Raw genomic sequence first — 21,183 nt, forward strand, 5'->3', positions numbered from 1 at the left:
GTCTCAGGGTAGTTGTCATGAGTGACTTTAACTTTCCAAATATTGATTGGAACCTCTATAGGTCGAACAGTTTGGATGGGGCAGTTTTTGTACAGTGTGTGCAGGAGGGTTTCCTGACACAATATGTGGATAGGCTGACAAGAGGGGGGGCCACATTGGATTTGGTACTGGTAATGAACCGGGCCAAGTGTTAGATTTGTTTGTGGGAGAGCACTTTGGAGAAAGTGACCACAATTCAGTGTCTTTCACCATTGCAATGGAGAGGGATAGGGCCATACGGGAGGGCAAGGTTTGTAATTGGGGGAGAGGTAATTATGATGTGATCAGGCAAGAATTAGGGAGCATAAGATGGGAACAGAAACTGTCAGGGAAAGGCACAAATGAAAAGTGGAGCTTGTTCAAGGAACAAATACTGCGTGTCCTTGATAGGTATGTCCCTGTCAGGCAGGGAGGAAATGGCCGTGTGAGGGAACCATGGTTCACAAAAGAGGTTGAATGTCTTGTCAAGAGGAAAAAGGAAGAGTATGTAAGGATCAGAAAACAAGGTTCAGTAGGGTCGCTTGAGGGTTACAAGGTAGCAAGGAATGAGCTGAAAAAAGGGCTTAGGAGAGCTAGGAGGGGGCATGAGGAGTCCTTGGTGGGTCGGATCGAGGAAAACCCCAAAGTTTTTTACTCTTATGTGAGAAATAAAAGAATGACCAGGGTGAGGGTAGGGCCGGTCAAGGACAGTAGTGGGAACTTGTGCATGGAGTCAGAAGAAATAGGAGAGGCGTTGAATGAATACTTTTCTTCAGTGTTCACCAAGGAGAGGGGCCATGTTTTTAATGATGAGAGTGCGATTCAGGTGGGTAGGTAGAGGAAGTAGATGTTCTGAGGAAGGATGTATTAGCAATTTTGAAAAACCTGAGGGTCGACAAGTCCCCTGGGCCAGATGGGATATACCCAAGGATTCTTTGGGAGGCAAGGGATGAGATTGCAGAGCCTTTGGCTTTGATCTTTGGGTCCTCGCTGTCCACGGAGATCGTGCCAGAGGACTGGAGAGTGGCGAATGTTGTTCCTCTGTTCAAGAAAGGGAATAGGTATGACCCTGGTAATTATAGGCCAGTTAGTCTTACTTCGGTGGTCGGGAAGATAATGGAAAAGGTCCTGAAGGATAGGATTTATGACCATTTGGAAAGATGCAGCTTAATCCGGGATAGTCAACACGGATCCGTGAAGGGTAGGTCTTGCCTCACAAATTTGATTGAATTCTTTGAGGAGGTAACTAAGTGTGTAGATGAAGGTAGAACAGTTGATGTCGTATACATGGATTTTAGTAAGGTGTTTGATAAGGTTCCCCATGGTCGGCTCATGAAGAAAGTAAGGAGGTGTGGGATAGAGGGAAATTTGGCCAGTTGGATAAGTAACTGACTATCACATAGAAGACAGAGGGTGGTGGTGGATGGAAAATGTTCAGACTGGAGACCAGTTACCAGCGGTGTACCACAGGGATCAGTGCTCGGTCCTCTGCTATTTGTGATTTTTATCAATGACTTGGATGAGGGGGCTGAAGGGTGGGTCAGTAAATTTGCTGATGACAACAAGATTAGTGGAGTAGTGGATGAGGTGGAGGGCTGTTGTAGGCTGCAAAGAGACATTGATAGGATGCAGAGCTGGGCCGAAAAATGGCAGATGGAGTTTAACCCTGATAAGTGTGAGGTGATTCATTTTGGTAGAAAAAATTTGAATGCAGATTACAGGGTCAACGGCAGAGTTCTGAGGAATGTGGAGGGACAGAAAGATCTTGGGGTTCATGTCCACAGATCTCTGAGGGTTGCCACTCAAGTGCATAGAGCCGTGAAGAAGGCTTATAGTGTGTTAGCGTTTATTAACAGGGGGCTTGAGTTTAAGAGCCGTGGGTTATGCTGCAACTATACATGACCCTGGTGAGACCACATTTGGAGTATTGTTGCAGTTCTGGTCACCTCATTATAGGAAGGATGTGGAAGCATTGGAAAGGGTGCAAAGGAGATTTACCAGGATGCTGCCTGGTTTGCAGGATAGGTCTGATGAGGAAAGGTTGAGGGAGCTAGGGCTTTTCTCTTTGGAGCGGAGGAGGATGAGAGGCGACTTAATAGAGGTTTATAAGATAATGAGGGGGGATAGATAGAGTGGACATTCAGAGACTATTTCCTCGGGTGGATGTAGCTGTTACAAGGGGGCATAACTATAAGATTCAGGGTGGGAGATATAGGAGGGATGTCCGAGGTAGGTTATTTACTCAGAGAGTGGTTAGGGTGTGGAATGGACTGCCTGCTATGACAGTGGAGTCGGACACTTCGGGAACTTTCAAGCGGTTATTGGATAGGCACATGGAGCACACCAGAATGACAGGGAGTGGTAGCTTGATCTTGATTTCGGACAATGCTCGGCACAACATCGAGGGCTGAAGGGCCTGTTCTGTGCTGTACTGTTCTATGTTCTATGTCTTATGGACACTCAACTAGCCAAACTGCTCCTTCACAGCAATCAGGCAGTCAGGGAGAAGGGATCTCATGGGACAATCCCAGAGGTACAGGTGTCTCCAACAACTGAAGTGGAACAATAACAGTAGCCAAGTGCCGTAGAAACATCATCTAAAGGTACTGGTTAGGCCTTGGTTAGAATTGTATAAAACGCTGATTAGATCACAACTGGAGGGCTGTGTGCAGTTCTGCTCGCCACACTATAGAAAGGAAGTGATTACATTGGAGAGGGTGCAGAGGCGATTCACCAGGATGTTCCATGGGCTGGAGAGTGTCAGCTAGCAAGAGAAAGAAGATAAGCTGGGATTGTTTTCCTGAGAATTTCATAGAATTTACAGTGCAGAAGGAGGCCATTCGGCCCATCGAGTCTGCCTGGCCCTTACAAAGAGCACCCTTCTCAAGCCCACGTCTCTACTCTTTAGTTTGGTAGACAGGTAACCAGTCCTTTTTGGACACTAAGGGCAATTTTAGCATGGCCAATCCACCCAACGCACACATTTTTGGACTGTGGGAGGAAACCGGAGCACCCGGAGGAAGCCCACGCAGATACGAGGGGAACATGCAGACTCCACACAGACAGTGACCCAAGCCGGGAATCGAACCTGCGACCTGTGAAGCAACTGTGTTAACCATTATGCTACCGTGCTGCCCATCTCACACAGGCTGATTTGAAATTTAATCTTTCAGTATCTTTATCTTTGTATCTGTATTTTAGTTAATAACTTTATCACTTTTACCCAAGTAACTTTCAGCAGTAGTTGAAATGAAAATCGCTTATTGTCACAAGGAGGCTTCAATGAAGTTACTGTGAAAAGCCCCTAGTCGCCACATTCCGGCGCCTGTTCGGGGAGGCTGTTACGGGAATTGAACCGTGCTGCTGGCCTGCCTTGGTCTGCTTTCAAAGCCAGCGATTTAGCCCTGTGCTAAACAGCCCCTGTTTCATAATAAATTATCTAAAGCTTAGTTTCTGGGTTATTTTTAAACTGAGGCACACGCACAAACAATTTGTCACAAAGAACCTGAAGCAACATTTAAGGATGAAACTTCCAGCAGCATGATTCACTCTGAATGCAACATCATTGGTCAGGCAATTTAAATGTGATGTGTATGTCACCATGGTAACTACATGTCGGGATTACCCAGCTGACTGAAATGTCAATATTAGCACACCCCAGGAGGGGAACGCCAATAACTATGGTTTAGTAAAAGGATTGAGGTTGGTCAGCTACAGGCAACCATTTTATAATTCTAATTGTAGTTTAAGAAACTGTTCTTGAAACAGACATTAACAGGCGTGGAACCCCAGCAATGTGTCACCAACTCTGATTGGATATGACCTGTGACGGTCATCAATTGACCTCCCAGCTGCACCACCTTCCCCAATCACACCATTGCTCACTCAGAAGTACATTCTCACAGAGTCCCAGCTTTCAATGATAAATTGGAAAGAGATTGTTTTATTAAACAATGGGATGATTCTTTTTTTTAAATAAATTTAGAGTATCCCATTTTCCCCCCCAATTAAGGGGCAATTTAGCGTGGCCAATCCACCTACCCTGCACATCTTTGGGTTGTGGGGGTGAGACCCACGCAGACACGGGGAGAATGTGCAAACTCCACACGGACAGTGACCCAGAGCCGGGATCGAACCCAAGTCCTCAGCACCTCAAGGCAGCAGAGCTAATCACTGCGCTAGTGCGCCGCCCGACAATGGGATGATTCTTGACTGCCAATCAAACACCTTTCTCTTCCTCGCCAATATTTGAATCACTCGTAAATAGTAGAGTCCAAAGAAATTGGAGAAAAAACACACTCTTGTTCCATGTCCCTATTATTGTTTCCTGGGTTTGCCTGAAACATTTGCTAAAATCGTCCAGTGCTGCTGAGAGATTGTTGGCAAGGCCGCGACATTCCCCATGATAGGTTGTGCCATGGAAGGGCTGGAAAATCCCAACCATTGGCCAGGAGGTTGACCTTTCATTCCTTGAGACCCAGATCAAGCCTGCAGGAAACCTAACTGCAGTAACAGATGCATTTTCAAAAGAACGGGCATTGCGGCTCATATATACCACGCTGTCCTGGGACTTCAATGGAGCATTTTAAAATGAGTGGCCATACCCCTCAACCCCATTTTGTATTGTGGTGAACCACCGTTATTGTAGTTCCACTGTTGTTCCACTGTTACTTATAGCGCTGTATATATTCTCTGTTACTGTTTGTTCCATTGTTACTCACTGTGTTATATATTGTTGTTCTTCCGTGGCTCAGCCCCACTGGGTGTTGTATATAGTTGACTATCTGTAGCCCTGTCTCCAGTCTGGGTTCAGCAGCAGACAGGCTACATCTTAGAGTATTAAAACCATTACTTTGCTTCCTACAACTTGCCTCGTGTGTAATTCATGGTGCATCATGTACATACCAAGCTTGTTCTTCGATCAACGCAATTGTGTGCGCCAGCTTGCTCTGGCTTTCTACCTTTGAATCTGGGGTTTATTAGACCTTTCAGCGCTGATAGAAGACAAGTGAAAGTATCCAGAGCATGCCGGCAGCCTTACCTGCTATGACCTCTTGTGAAGGAAGGTCCAAGGATACTGCAGTAACAGCAGTTGGATCCACTGCTTCCCAAATGTCGGAACAATTCCAAACAAACACGTCCAGAAATAATTCAGAGAACGAAACATCAATCAGAAAATGAACAATGCCACGACAAATATGATTCACTGAGAGAAAATTACAGCGGTGCAGACTGGGGTACAGTATGATACAGAGAGGGGACAGACTGGGGGACAGTGGGATACAGAGAGGGGGCAGACTGGGGGACAGTGGGATATAGAGAGGGGACAGACTGGGGAACAGTGGGGTATAGAGAGGGGGCAGACTGGGGGACAGTGGGATACAGAGAGGAGACAGACTGGGGGACAGTGAGATATAGAGAGGACAGACTGGGGAACAGTGTGATATAGAGAGGGGACAGACTGGGGAACAGTGGGATACAGAGGGGAGACAGACTGGGGACAGTGTGATATAGAGAGGGGACAGACTGGGGGACAGTGGGATACAGAGAGGGGGCAGACTGGGGGACCGTGGGATATAGAGAGGGGGCAGACTGGGGGACCGTGGGATATAGAGAGGGGACAGACTGGGGAACAGTGGGGTATAGAGAGGGGACAGACTGGGGAACAGTGTGATATAGAGAGGGGACAGACTGGGGAACAGTGGGATATAGAGAGAAGACAGACTGGGAACAGTGGGATACAGAGAGGGGACAGACTGGGGGACAGTGGGATACAGAGAGGGGACAGACGGGGGAACAGTGGGATATAGAGAGGGGGCAGACTGGGGAACAGTGGGATATAGAGAGGGGACAGACTGGGGGATAGTGGGATATAGAGAGGGGACAGATTGGGGAACAGTGTGATATAGAGAGGGTACAGACTGGGGGAGCGTGGGATATAGAGAGGGGACAGACTGGAGAACAGTGGGAGATAGAGGGGAGACAGACTGGGGGACAGTGAGATATAGAGAGGGGACAGACTGGGGAACAGTGGGATATAGAGAGGGGGTAGACTGGGGAACAGTGGGATACAGATAGGGGACAAACTGGGGAAAAGTGGGATATAGAGAGGGGGCAGACTGGGGGACAGTGGGGTATAGAGAGGGGGCACACTGGGGGACAGTGGGATATAGAGAGGACAGACTGGGGAACATTGGGATATAGCGAGGGGGCAGACTGGGGAACAGTGGGATATAGAGAGGGAACAGTCAGGGGAACAGTGTGATATAGAGAAGGGACAGACTGGAGAACAGTGTGATATAGAGAGGATACACTGGGGAACAGTGTGATATAGAGAAGAGACAGACTGGGAGCAGTGTGATAGAGAGAGGGGACAGACGGGGAACAGTGTGATATAGAGAGGGGACAGACTGGGAACAGTGTGATATAGAGAGAGTACAGACTGGAGAACAGTGCAACACAGAGAGGATACACTGGGGAACAGTGTGATATAGAGAGGACAGACTGGGGAACAGTGTGATATAGAGAGGGGACAGACTGGAGAACAGTGCAACATAGAGAGGATACACTGGGGAACAGTGTGATATAGAGAGGGTACAGACTGGGGAACAGTGTGATGTAGAGAGGGGACAGACTGGCGAACAGTGCATGATAGAGATGATACACAGGGGAACAGTGTGATATAGAGAGGACAGACTGGGGAACAGTGTGATATAGAGAGGACAGACTTGGAACAGTGTGATGTAGAGAGGGGACAGACTGGGGAACAGTGCAACGTAGAGAGGACAGACTGGGGAACAGTGGGATATAGAGAGGGGGCAGACTGGGGAACAGTGGGATATAGAGAGGACAGACTGGGGAACAGTGTGATATAGAGAGGGGACAGACTGGGGAACAGTGTGATATAGAGGGGGGACAGACTGGGAACAGTGTGATATAGAGAGGGGACAGACTGGAGAACAGTGCAACATAGAGAGGATACACTGGGGAACAGTGAGATGTAGAGAGGACAGACTGGGACCAGTGTGATATAGAGAGGGGACAGACTGGAGAACAGTGTGATATAGAGAGGGGACAGACTGGGGAACAGTGTGATGTAGAGAGGGGGACAGGCTGGGAACAGTGTGATATAGAGAGAGTAGACTGGGGAACAGTGTGATATAGGGAGGACAGACTGGGGAACAGTGTGATATAGAGAGGGGACATACTGGGAACAGTGTGATATAGAGAGGGGACAGACTGGGGAACAGTGTGATGTAGAGAGGGGGACAGGCTGGGAACAGTGTGATATAGAGAGAGTAGACTGGGGAACAGTGTGATATAGAGAGGGGACAGACTGGAGAACAGTGCAACGTAGAGACGATACACTGGGGAACAGTGTGATGTAGAGAGGACAGACTGGGACCAGTGTGATATAGAGAGGGGACAGACTGGGGAACAGTGTGATATAGAGAGGGGACAGACTGGTGAACAGTGCAACATAGAGAGGATACACTGTGGAACAGTGTGATATAGAGACGACAGACTGGGGAACAGTGTGATATAGAGAGGGGACATACTGGAGAACAGTGCAACATAGAGAGGATACACTGGGGAACAGTGTGATATAGAGACGACAGACTGGGGAACAGTGTGATATAGAGAGGGGACAGACTGGAGAACAGTGCAACATAGAGAGGATACACTGGGGAACAGTGTGATATAGAGAGGACAGTCTGGGAACAGTGTGATATAGAGAGGGGACAGACTGGAGAACAGTGCAACGTAGAGACGATACACTGGGGAACAGTGTGATGTAGAGAGGACAGACTGGGGAACAGTGTGATATAGAGAGGGGACATACTGGGAACAGTGTGATATAGAGAGGGGGCAGACTGGGGAACAGTGTGATATAGAGAGGAGACAGACTGGGACCAGTGTGATATAGAGAGGATACACTGGGGAACAGTGTGATATAGAGAGGGGGCAGACTGGGGAACAGTGTGATATAGAGAGGGGACAGACTGGGGGACAGTGTGATATAGAGAGGAGACAGACTGGGACCAGTGTGATATAGAGAGGATACACTGGGGAACAGTGTGATATAGAGAGGGGACAGACTGGGGAACAGTGTGATATAGAGAGGATACACTGGGGAACAGTGTGATATAGAGAGGACAGACTGGGGGACAGTGTGATATAGAGAGGATACACTGGGGAACAGTGTGATATAGAGAGGACAGACTGGGAACAGTGTGATATAGAGAGGGGGCAGACTGGGGAACAGTGTGATATAGAGAGGATACACTGGGGAACAGTGTGATATAGAGAGGACAGACTGGGACCAGTGTGATATAGAGAGGGGACAGACTGGGAACAGTGTGATATAGAGAGGGGACAGACTGGGACCAGTGTGATATAGAGAGGACAGACTGGAGAACAGTGTGATATAGAGAGGGGACAGACTGGAGAACAGTGTGATATAGAGAGGATACACTGGGGAACAGTGTGATATAGAGAGGGGACAGACTGGGGAACAGTGTGATATAGAGAGGATACACTGGGGAACAGTGTGATATAGAGAGGGGACAGACTGGGGAACAGTGTGATATAGAGAGGACAGACTGGAGAACAGTGTGATATAGAGAGGGGGCAGACTGGGGAACAGTGTGATATAGAGAGGACAGACTGGAGAACAGTGTGATATAGAGAGGGGGCAGACTGGAGAACAGTGTGATATAGAGAGGGGACAGACTGGGGAACAGTGTGATATAGAGAGGGGACAGACTGGGGAACAGTGTGATATAGAGAGGGGACAGACTGGGGAACAGTGTGATATAGAGAGGGGACAGACTGGGGAACAGTGTGATATAGAGAGGGGACAGACTGGGAACAGTGTGATATAGAGAGGGGACAGACTGGGACCAGTGTGATATAGAGAGGGGACAGACTGGGGAACAGTGTGATATAGAGAGGGGGCAGACTGGGGAACAGTGTGATATAGAGAGGGGACAGACTGGGGAACAGTGTGATATAGAGAGGGGACAGACTGGGAACAGTGTGATATAGAGAGGGGACAGACTGGGACCAGTGTGATATAGAGAGGGGACAGACTGGAACCAGTGTGATATAGAGAGGGGGCAGACTGGGGAACAGTGTGATATAGAGAGGACAGACTGGAGAACAGTGTGATATAGAGAGGGGGCAGACTGGGGAACAGTGTGATATAGAGAGGGGACAGACTGGGGAACAGTGTGATATAGAGAGGGGACAGACTGGGGAACAGTGTGATATAGAGAGGGGACAGACTGGGAACAGTGTGATATAGAGAGGGGACAGACTGGGACCAGTGTGATATAGAGAGGGGACAGACTGGAACCAGTGTGATATAGAGAGGGGGCAGACTGGGGAACAGTGTGACATAGAGAGGACAGACTGGGGGACAGTGCGATATAGAGAGAGGACAGACTGGGGAACAGTGTGATATAGAGAGGGGACAGACTGGGAACAGTGTGATATAGAGAGGACAGACTGGGGAACAGTGTGATATAGAGAGGGGACAGACTGGGAACAGTGTGATATAGAGAGGGGACAGACTGGGGGACAGTGTGATATAGAGAGGGGACAGACTGGGGAACAGTGTGATATAGAGAGGACAGACTGGGAACAGTGTGATATAGAGAGGGGACAGACTGGGAACAGTGTGATATAGAGAGGGGACAGACTGGGGGACAGTGCGATATAGAGAGGGGACAGACTGGGACCAGTGTGATATAGAGAGGACAGACTGGGAACAGTGTGATATAGAGAGGGGACAGACTGGGGAACAGTGTGATATAGAGAGGGGACAGACTGGGGAACAGTGTGATATAGAGAGGGGCAGACTGGAGAACAGTGTGATATAGAGAGGGGACAGACTGGGGAACAGTGTGATATAGAGAGGGGACAGACTGGAGAACAGTGTGATATAGAGAGGGGACAGACTGGAGAACAGTGTGATATAGAGAGGGGACAGACTGGAGAACAGTGTGATATAGAGAGGGGACAGACTGGGGAACAGTGTGATATAGAGAGGGGACAGACTGGGAACAGTGTGATATAGAGAGGGGACAGACTGGAGAACAGTGTGAATTAGAGACGACAGACTGGGGAACAGTGTGATATAGAGAGAGGACAGACTGGGAACAGTGTGATATAGAGAGGGGACAGACTGGAGAACAGTGTGAATTAGAGACGACAGACTGGGGAACAGTGTGATATAGAGAGGGGACAGACTGGGAACAGTGTGATATAGAGAGGGGCAGACTGGAGAACAGTGTGATATAGAGAGGGGACAGACTGGGGAACAGTGTGATATAGAGAGGGGACAGACTGGAGAACAGTGTGATATAGAGAGGGGACAGACTGGAGAACAGTGTGATATAGAGAGGGGACAGACTGGGGAACAGTGTGATATAGAGAGGGGACAGACTGGGAACAGTGTGATATAGAGAGGGGACAGACTGGAGAACAGTGTGAATTAGAGACGACAGACTGGGGAACAGTGTGATATAGAGAGAGGACAGACTGGGAACAGTGTGATATAGAGAGGGGACAGACTGGGAACAGTGTGATATAGAGAGGGGACAGACTGGGACCAGTGTGATATAGAGAGGACAGACTGGGACCAGTGTGATATAGAGAGGGGACAGACTGGGAACAGTGTGATATAGAGAGAGGACAGACTGGGAACAGTGTGATATAGAGAGGGGACAGACTGGGAACAGTGTGATATAGAGAGGGGACAGACTGGGACCAGTGTGATATAGAGAGGATACACTGGGGAACAGTGTGATATAGAGAGGGGCAGACTGGGAACAGTGTGATATAGAGAGGGGACAGACTGGGGAACAGTGTGATATAGAGAGGGGACAGACTGGGGAACAGTGGGATATAGAGAGGGGACAGACTGGGAACAGTGTGATATAGAGAGGGGACAGACTGGGGAACAGTGTGATATAGAGAGGGGACAGACTGGGGAACAGGGTGATATAGAGAGGGGACAGACTGGGACCAGTGTGATATAGAGGGGACAGACTGGGAACAGTGTGATATAGAGAGGGGACAGACTGGAGAACAGTGTGATATAGAGAGGGGACAGACTGGAGAACAGTGGGATATAGAGAGGGGACAGACTGGAGAACAGTGTGATATAGAGAGGGGACAGACTGGGAACAGTGTGATATAGAGAGGGGACAGACTGGGGAACAGTGTGATATAGAGAGGGGACAGACTGGGGAACAGTGTGATATAGAGAGGGGACAGACTGGGGAACAGTGTGATATAGAGAGGGGACAGACTGGGAACAGTGTGATATAGAGAGGGGACAGACTGGGGAACAGTGTGATATAGAGAGAGGACAGACTGGGAACAGTGCGATATAGAGAGGACAGACTGGGGAACAGTGTGATATAGAGAGGGGACAGACTGGGGAACAGTGTGATATAGAGAGGGGACAGACTGGGAACAGTGTGATATAGAGAGGGGACAGACTGGAGAACAGTGTGATATAGAGAGGACAGACTGGGAACAGTGTGATATAGAGAGGGGACAGACTGGGGAACAGTGTGATATAGAGAGGACAGACTGGGAACAGTGTGATATAGAGAGGGGACAGACTGGGGAACAGTGTGATATAGAGAGGGGACAGACTGGGGAACAGTGTGATATAGAGAGGACAGACTGGGAACAGTGTGATATAGAGAGGGGACAGACTGGGGAACAGTGCGATATAGAGAGGGGACAGACTGGGAACAGTGTGATATAGAGAGGGGACAGACTGGAGAACAGTGTGATATAGAGAGGACAGACTGGGAACAGTGTGATATAGAGAGGGGACAGACTGGGGAACAGTGTGATATAGAGAGGGGACAGACTGGGAACAGTGTGATATAGAGAGGGGACAGACTGGGACCAGTGTGATATAGAGAGGGGACAGACTGGGGAACAGTGCGATATAGAGAGGGGACAGACTGGGGGACAGTGCGATATAGAGAGGGGACAGACTGGGACCAGTGTGATATAGAGAGGGGACAGACTGGGGAACAGTGTGATATAGAGAGGGGACAGACTGGGGAACAGTGCGATATAGAGAGGGGACAGACTGGGGAACAATGTGATAGAGAGAGGGGACAGACTGGGAACAGTGTGATATAGAGAGGGGACAGACTGGGGAACAGTGTGATATAGAGAGGGGACAGACTGGGGAACAGTGGGATATAGAGAGGGGACAGACTGGGGAACAGTGCGATATAGAGAGGGGACAGACTGGGGAACAGTGCGATATAGAGAGGGGACAGACTGGGAACAGTGTGATATAGAGAGGGGACAGACTGGGGAACAGTGTGATAGAGAGAGGGGACAGACTGGGAACAGTGTGATATAGAGAGGGGACAGACTGGGGAACAGTGCGATATAGAGAGGGGACAGACTGGGGAACAATGTGATATAGAGAGGGGACAGACTGGGACCAGTGTGATATAGAGAGGGGACAGACTGGGGAACAGTGCGATATAGAGAGGGGACAGACTGGGGGACAGTGCGATATAGAGAGGGGACAGACTGGGAACAGTGTGATATAGAGAGGGGACAGACTGGGGAACAGTGTGATATAGAGAGGGGACAGACTGGGGGACAGTGCGATATAGAGAGGGGACAGACTGGGACCAGTGTGATATAGAGAGGGGACAGACTGGAGAACAGTGTGATATAGAGAGGGGACAGACTGGGGAACAGTGCGATATAGAGAGGGGACAGACTGGGGGACAGTGCGATATAGAGAGGGGACAGACTGGGACCAGTGTGATATAGAGAGGGGACAGACTGGAGAACAGTGTGATATAGAGAGGGGACAGACTGGGGAACAGTGCGATATAGAGAGGGGACAGACTGGGGGACAGTGCGATATAGAGAGGGGACAGACTGGAGAACAGTGTGATATAGAGAGGGGACAGACTGGGGAACAGTGCGATATAGAGAGGGGACAGACTGGGAACAGGGTGATATAGAGAGGGGACAGACTGGGAACAGTGCGATATAGAGAGGGGACAGACTGGAGAACAGTGTGATATAGAGAGGGGACAGACTGGGGAACAGTGCGATATAGAGAGGGGACAGACTGGGGGACAGTGCGATATAGAGAGGGGACAGACTGGGACCAGTGTGATATAGAGAGGGGACAGACTGGGGAACAGTGCGATATAGAGAGGGGACAGACTGGGGGACAGTGCGATATAGAGAGGGGACAGACTGGGAACAGTGTGATATAGAGAGGGGACAGACTGGGGGACAGTGCGATATAGAGAGGGGACAGACTGGGGAACAGTGCGATATAGAGAGGGGACAGACTGGGGGACAGTGCGATATGGAGAGGGGACAGACTGGGACCAGTGTGATATAGAGAGGGGACAGACTGGAGAACAGTGTGATATAGAGAGGACAGACTGGGAACAGTGTGATATAGAGAGGGGACAGACTGGGGAACAGTGTGATATAGAGAGGGGACAGACTGGGGAACAGTGCGATATAGAGAGGGGACAGACTGGGACCAGTGTGATATAGAGAGGGGACAGACTGGGAACAGTGTGATATAGAGAGGGGACAGACTGGGACCAGTGTGATATAGAGAGGGGACAGACTGGGGAACAGTGCGATATAGAGAGGGGACAGACTGGGGGACAGTGCGATATAGAGAGGGGACAGACTGGGACCAGTGTGATATAGAGAGGGGACAGACTGGGGAACAGTGCGATATAGAGAGGGGACAGACTGGGGAACAGTGCGATATAGAGAGGGGACAGACTGGGGAACAATGTGATATAGAGAGGGGACAGACTGGGACCAGTGTGATATAGAGAGGGGACAGACTGGGGAACAGTGTGATATAGAGAGGGGACAGACTGGGGAACAGTGCGATATAGAGAGGGGACAGACTGGGGGACAGTGCGATATAGAGAGGGGACAGACTGGGAACAGTGTGATATAGAGAGGGGACAGACTGGGGAACAGTGTGATATAGAGAGGGGACAGACTGGGGGACAGTGCGATATAGAGAGGGGACAGACTGGGGGACAGTGCGATATAGAGAGGGGACAGACTGGGAACAGTGTGATATAGAGAGGGGACAGACTGGGGAACAGTGTGATATAGAGAGGGGACAGACTGGGGGACAGTGCGATATAGAGAGGGGACAGACTGGGACCAGTGTGATATAGAGAGGACAGACTGGGAACAGTGCGATATAGAGAGGGGACAGACTGGGACCAGTGTGATATAGAGAGGGGACAGACTGGGAACAGTGTGATATAGAGAGGGGAGAGACTGGGGAACAGTGCGATATAGAGAGGGGACAGACTGGGGAACAGTGCGATATAGAGAGGGGACAGACTGGGGAACAGTGGGATATAGAGAGGGGACAGACTGGGGAACAGTGCGATATAGAGAGGGGACAGACTGGGACCAGTGTGATATAGAGAGGGGACAGACTGGGGAACAGTGCGATATAGAGAGGGGACAGACTGGGGGACAGTGCGATATAGAGAGGGGACAGACTGGGGAACAGTGGGATATAGAGAGGGGACAGACTGGGGAACAGTGCGATATAGAGAGGGGACAGACTGGGACCAGTGTGATATAGAGAGGGGACAGACTGGGGAACAGTGCGATATAGAGAGGGGACAGACTGGGGAACAATGTGATATAGAGAGGGGACAGACTGGGACCAGTGTGATATAGAGAGGGGACAGACTGGGGAACAGTGCGATATAGAGAGGGGACAGACTGGGGGACAGTGCGATATAGAGAGGGGACAGACTGGGAACAGTGTGATATAGAGAGGGGACAGACTGGGAACAGTGTGATATAGAGAGGGGACAGACTGGGAACAGTGGGATATAGAGAGGGGACAGACTGGGGACAGTGCGATATAGAGAGGGGACAGACTGGGGGACAGTGCGATATAGAGAGGGGACAGACTGGGACCAGTGTGATATAGAGAGGACAGACTGGGGAACAGTGTGATATAGAGAGGGGACAGACTGGGGAACAGTGGGATATAGAGAGGGGACAGACTGGGAACAGTGGGATATAGAGAGGACAGACTGGGAACAGTGCGATATAGAGAGGACAGACTGGGAACAGTGTGATATAGAGAGGGGACAGACTGGGGAACAGTGTGATATAGAGAGGGGGCAGACTGGGGGACAGTGCGATATAGAGAGGGGACAGACTGGGACCAGTGTTATATAGAGAGGGGACAGACTGGGGAACAGTGTGATAGAGAGAGGGGACAGACTGGAGAACAGTGTGATATAGAGAGGGGACAGACTGGAACAGTGGGATATAGAGAGAAGACAGACTGGGGAACAGTGTGATATAGAGAGGGGGCAGACTGGGGAACAGTGGGATATAGAGAGGGGACAGACTGGGAACAGTGTGATATAGAGAGGGGACAGACTGGGGAACAGTGTGATATAGAGAGGGGGCAGACTGGGGGACAGTGCGATATAGAGAGGGGACAGACTGGGACCAGTGTTATATAGAGAGGGGACAGACTGGGGAACAGTGTGATAGAGAGAGGGGACAGACTGGAGAACAGTGTGATATAGAGAGGGGACAGACTGGAACAGTGGGATATAGAGAGAAGACAGACTGGGGAACAGTGTGATATAGAGAGGGGGCAGACTGGGGAACAGTGTGATATAGAGAGGGGACAGACTGGGGAACAGTGCGATATAGAGAGGGGACAGACTGGGGAACAGTGCGATATAGAGAGGGGACAGACTGGGACCAGTGTGATATAGAGAGGGGACAGACTGGGAACAGTGTGATATAGAGAGGATACACTGGGGAACAGTGTGATATAGAGAGGGGACAGACTGGGGAACAGTGTGATATAGAGAGGGGACAGACTGGAGAACAGTGTGATATAGAGAGGGGGCAGACTGGGGAACAGTGTGATATAGAGAGGACAGGCTGGAGAACAGTGTGATATAGAGAGGGGACAGACTGGGGAACAGTGTGATATAGAGAGGGGGCAGACTGGGGAACAGTGCAACATACAGAGGATACACTGTGGAACAGTGTGATACAGAGAGGACAGACTGGGGAACAGTGCAACATACAGAGGATACACTGTGGAACAGTGTGATACAGAGAGGACAGACTGGGGAACAGTGTGATATAGAGAGGGGACAGACTGGGGAACAGTGTGATATCGAGAGGGGACAGACTGGTGAACAGTGCAACATACAGAGGATACACTGTGGAACAGTGTGATATAGAGAGGACAGACTGGGGAACATGTGATATAGAGAGGGGACAGACTGGAGAACATTGCAACATAGAGAGGATACACTGGGGAACAGTGTGATATAGAGACGACAGACTGGGGAACAGTGTGATATAGAGAGGGGACAGACTGGAGAACAGTGCAACATAGAGAGGATACACTGGGGAACAGTGTGATATAGAGACGACAGACTGGGAACAGTGTGATATAGAGAGGGGACATACTGGGAACAGTGTGATATAGAGAGGGGACAGATTTGGGAACAGTGTGATATAGAGAGGGGACAGATTGGGGAACAGTGTGATATAGAGAGGACAGACTGGGGAACAGTGTGATATAGAGTGGGGACAGACTGGAGAACAGTGTGATATAGAGAGGGTACAGATGGGGAACAGTGTGATATAGAGATGGGACAGATTGGGGAACAGTGTGATATAGAGAGGGTACAGATGGGGAACAGTGTGATATAGAGAGGGGACAGACTGGGGGACAGTGGGATATAGAGAGGGGACAGACTGGGGAACAATGTGATATAGAGAGGGGACAGATTGGGGAACAGTGTGATAAAGAGAGGGGACAGACTGGGGAACAAAGTGATATAGAGAGGGTACAGATTGGGAACAGTGTGATATAGAGAGGGGACAGACTGGGGGACAGTGGGATATAGAGAGGGGACAGACTGGGGAACAATGTGATATAGAGAGGGGGCAGACGGGGAGCAGTGTGATATAGAGAGGGGACAGACTGGGGAACAATGTGATATAGAGAGGGGACAGACGGGGAATAGTGGGATATAGAGAGGGGACAGACTGGGGAACAGTGCAACATAGAGAGGGGACAGACGGGGAATAGTGGGATATAGAGAGGGGACAGACTGGGGAACAGTGTGATATAGAGAGGGGACAGACTGGGGAACAGTGCAACATAGAGAGGGGACAGACGGGGAATAGTGGGATATAGAGAGGGGACAGACTGGGGAACAGTGTGATATAGAGAGGGGACAGACTGGGGAACAGTGTGATAAAGAGAGGGGACAGACGGGGAGCAGTGTGATATAGAGAGGGTACAGATGGGGAACAGTGTGATATAGAGAGGGGACAGACTGGGGGACAGTGGGATATAGAGAGGGGACAGACTGGGGAACAATGTGATATAGAGAGGGGGCAGACGGGGAGCAGTGTGATATAGAGAGGGGACAGGCTGGGGAACAATGTGATATAGAGAGGGGACAGACGGGGAATAGTGGGATATAGAGAGGGGACAGACTGGGGAACAGTGTGATATAGAGAGGGGACAGACTGGGGAACAGTGCAACATAGAGAGGGGACAGACGGGGAATAGTGGGATATAGAGAGGGGACAGACTGGGAACAGTGTGATAAAGAGAGGGGACAGACGGGGAGCAGTGTGATATAGAGAGGGGACAGACGGGGAATAGTGGGATATAGAGAGGGGACAGACTGGGGAACAGTGTGATATAGAGAGGGGACAGACGGGGAATAGTGGGATATAGAGAGGGGACAGACTGGGAACAGTGTGATAAAGAGAGGGGACAGACGGGGAGCAGTGTGATATAGAGAGGGGACGGACTGGGGAACAGTGTGATATAGAGAGGGGACAGACTGGAGAACAGTGCAACATAGAGAGGATACACTGGGGAACAGTGTGATTTAGAGAGGGCAGACTGGGAACAGTGTGATATCGAGAGGGAACAGTCAGGGGAACAGTGCAACATAGAGAGGATACACTGGGGAACAGTGCGATATAGAGAGGGCAGACTTGGAACAGTGTGATATAGAGAGGGAACCGACTGGGGATAAGTGGGATATAGAGAGGACAGACTGGGGAACGGTGTGATATAGAGAGGGGACAGACTGGGGAACAGTGCAACATAGAGAGGATACACTGGGGAACAGTGGGATATAGAGGGGACAGACTGGGAACAGTTTGATTTAGAGAAGGGACAGACTGGGGAACAGTGTGGTACAGAGAGGACAGGCTGGGAACAGTGTGATATAGAGAGGACAGGCTGGGAACAGTGTGATATAGAGAGGACAGACGGTGAACAGTGTGATATAGAGAGGGGACAGACTGGGGAACAGTGCAACATAGAGAGGATACACGGGGGAACAGTGTGATATAGAGAGGGTACAGACTGGGAACAGTGTGATATAGAGAGGATAGACGGTGAACAGTGTGATATAGAGAGGGGACAGACTGGGGAACAGTGCAACATAGAGAGGATACACTGGGGAACAGTGTGATACAGAGAGGACAGTCTGGGAACAGTGTGATATAGAGAGGGGACAGACTGGGGAACAGTGTGATATAGAGAGGGGACCGACTGGGGAACAGTGCAACATAGAGAGAGTAGACTGGGGAACAGTGTGATATAGAGAGGGGACTGACTGGGGAACAGTGGGATATAGAGAGGACAGACTGGGAAGAGGGTGATATAGAGAGGGGACAGACTGGGGAACAGTGGGATATAGAGAGGGGCAGACTGGAGAACAGTGCAACATAGAGAGGATACACTGGGGAACAGTGCGATATAGAGAGGACAGACTGGGAAGAGGGTGATATAGAGAGGGGACAGACTGGGGAACAGTGTGATATAGAGAGGATACACTGGGGAACAGTGTGATATAGAGAGGACAGACGGTGAACAGTGTGATATAGAGAGGGGACAGACTGGAGAACAGTGCAACATAGAGACGATACACTGGGGAACAGTGCGATATAGAGAGGACAGACTGGGAAGAGGGTGATATAGAGAGGGGACAGACTGGGGAACAGTGTGATATAGAGAGGATACACTGGGGAACAGTGCGATATAGAGAGGACAGACTGGGGAACAGTGTGATATAGAGAGGATACACTGGGGAACAGTGCGATATAGAGAGGACAGACTGGGGAACAGTGTGATATAGAGAGGGGACAGACTGGGGAACAGTGTGATATAGAGAGGGGACAGACTGGGGAACAGTGTGATATAGAGAGGGTACAGACTGGGAACAGTGTGATATAGAGAGGGGACCGACTGGGGAACAGTGTGATATAGAGAGGGTACAGACTGGGAACAGTGTGATATAGAGAGGGGACAGACTGGGGAACAGTGTGATATAGAGAGGGGACCGACTGGGGAACAGTGCAACATAGAGAGAGTAGACTGGGGAACAGTGTGATATAGAGAGGGGACCGACTGGGGAACAGTGCAACATAGAGAGAGTAGACTGGGGAACAGTGTGATATAGAGAGGGGACTGACTGGGGAACAGTGGGATATAGAGAGGACAGACTGGGAACAGTGTGATATAGAGAGGGGACCGACTGGGGAACAGTGTGATATAGAGAGGGGACCGACTGGGGAACAGTGCAACATAGAGAGAGTAGACTGGGGAACAGTGTGATATAGAGAGGGGACTGACTGGGGAACAGTGGGATATAGAGAGGACAGACTGGGAAGAGGGTGATATAGAGAGGGGACAGACTGGGGAACAGTGTGATATAGAGAGGATACACTGGGGAACAGTGTGATATAGAGAGGACAGACGGTGAACAGTGTGATATAGAGAGGGGACAGACTGGAGAACAGTGCAACATAGAGACGATACACTGGGGAACAGTGCGATATAGAGAGGACAGACTGGGAAGAGGGTGATATAGAGAGGGGACAGACTGGGGAACAGTGTGATATAGAGAGGATACACTGGGGAACAGTGCGATATAGAGAGGACAGACTGGGGAACAGTGTGATATAGAGAGGATACACTGGGGAACAGTGCGATATAGAGAGGACAGACTGGGGAACAGTGTGATATAGAGAGGGGCAGACTGGAGAACAGTGCAACATAGAGAGGATACACTGGGGAACAGTGCGATATAGAGAGGACAGACTGGGAAGAGGGTGATATAGAGAGGGGACAGACTGGGGAACAGTGTGATATAGAGAGGATACACTGGGGAACAGTGTGATATAGAGAGGACAGACGGTGAACAGTGTGATATAGAGAGGGGACAGACTGGAGAACAGTGCAACATAGAGACGATACACTGGGGAACAGTGCGATATAGAGAGGACAGACTGGGAAGAGGGTGACATAGAGAGGGGACAGACTGGGGAACAGTGTGATATAGAGAGGATACACTGGGGAACAGTGCGATATAGAGAGGACAGACTGGGGAACAGTGTGATATAGAGAGGGGACAGACTGGGGAACAGTGCGATATAGAGAGGGGACAGACTGGGGGACAGTGCGATATAGAGAGGGGACAGACTGGGACCAGTGTGATATAGAGAGGGGACAGACTGGGGAACAGTGCGATATAGAGAGGGGACAGACTGGGGGACAGTGCGATATAGAGAGGGGACAGACTGGGAACAGTGTGATATAGAGAGGGGACAGACTGGGGGACAGTGCGATATAGAGAGGGGACAGACTGGGGAACAGTGCGATATAGAGAGGGGACAGACTGGGGGACAGTGCGATATGGAGAGGGGACAGACTGGGACCAGTGTGATATAGAGAGGGGACAGACTGGAGAACAGTGTGATATAGAGAGGACAGACTGGGAACAGTGTGATATAGAGAGGGGACAGACTGGGGAACAGTGTGATATAGAGAGGGGACAGACTGGGGAACAGTGCGATATAGAGAGGGGACAGACTGGGACCAGTGTGATATAGAGAGGGGACAGACTGGGAACAGTGTGATATAGAGAGGGGACAGACTGGGACCAGTGTGATATAGAGAGGGGACAGACTTCGGAACAGTGCGATATAGAGAGGGGACAGACTGGGGGACAGTGCGATATAGAGAGGGGACAGACTGGGACCAGTGTGATATAGAGAGGGGACAGA

The 21,183-nt window shown here is 50.1% G+C and overlaps 1 protein-coding gene across 4 annotated transcripts in view; it reads right to left on the bottom strand.

Moving 5' to 3' along the window:
• maptb (microtubule-associated protein tau b) overlaps positions 1-21,183 on the bottom strand; it is a 300,500-nt gene that overhangs the window by 186,745 nt on the left and 92,572 nt on the right. For 3 of the 4 annotated variants that reach the window (XM_072486888.1, XM_072486891.1, XM_072486890.1), the window contains exon 4: positions 5,060-5,119. The exons of the other annotated variant lie outside the window; for it this stretch is intronic. In XM_072486888.1, coding sequence (XP_072342989.1) covers positions 5,060-5,119 — 60 coding nt within the window. The remainder of the gene's footprint in view (positions 1-5,059; positions 5,120-21,183) is intronic. 4 annotated transcript variants of the gene reach the window in all.

This window comes from Scyliorhinus torazame, chromosome 21 (assembly GCF_047496885.1).
Source record: "Scyliorhinus torazame isolate Kashiwa2021f chromosome 21, sScyTor2.1, whole genome shotgun sequence".
NCBI lineage: Eukaryota > Metazoa > Chordata > Chondrichthyes > Carcharhiniformes > Scyliorhinidae > Scyliorhinus > Scyliorhinus torazame.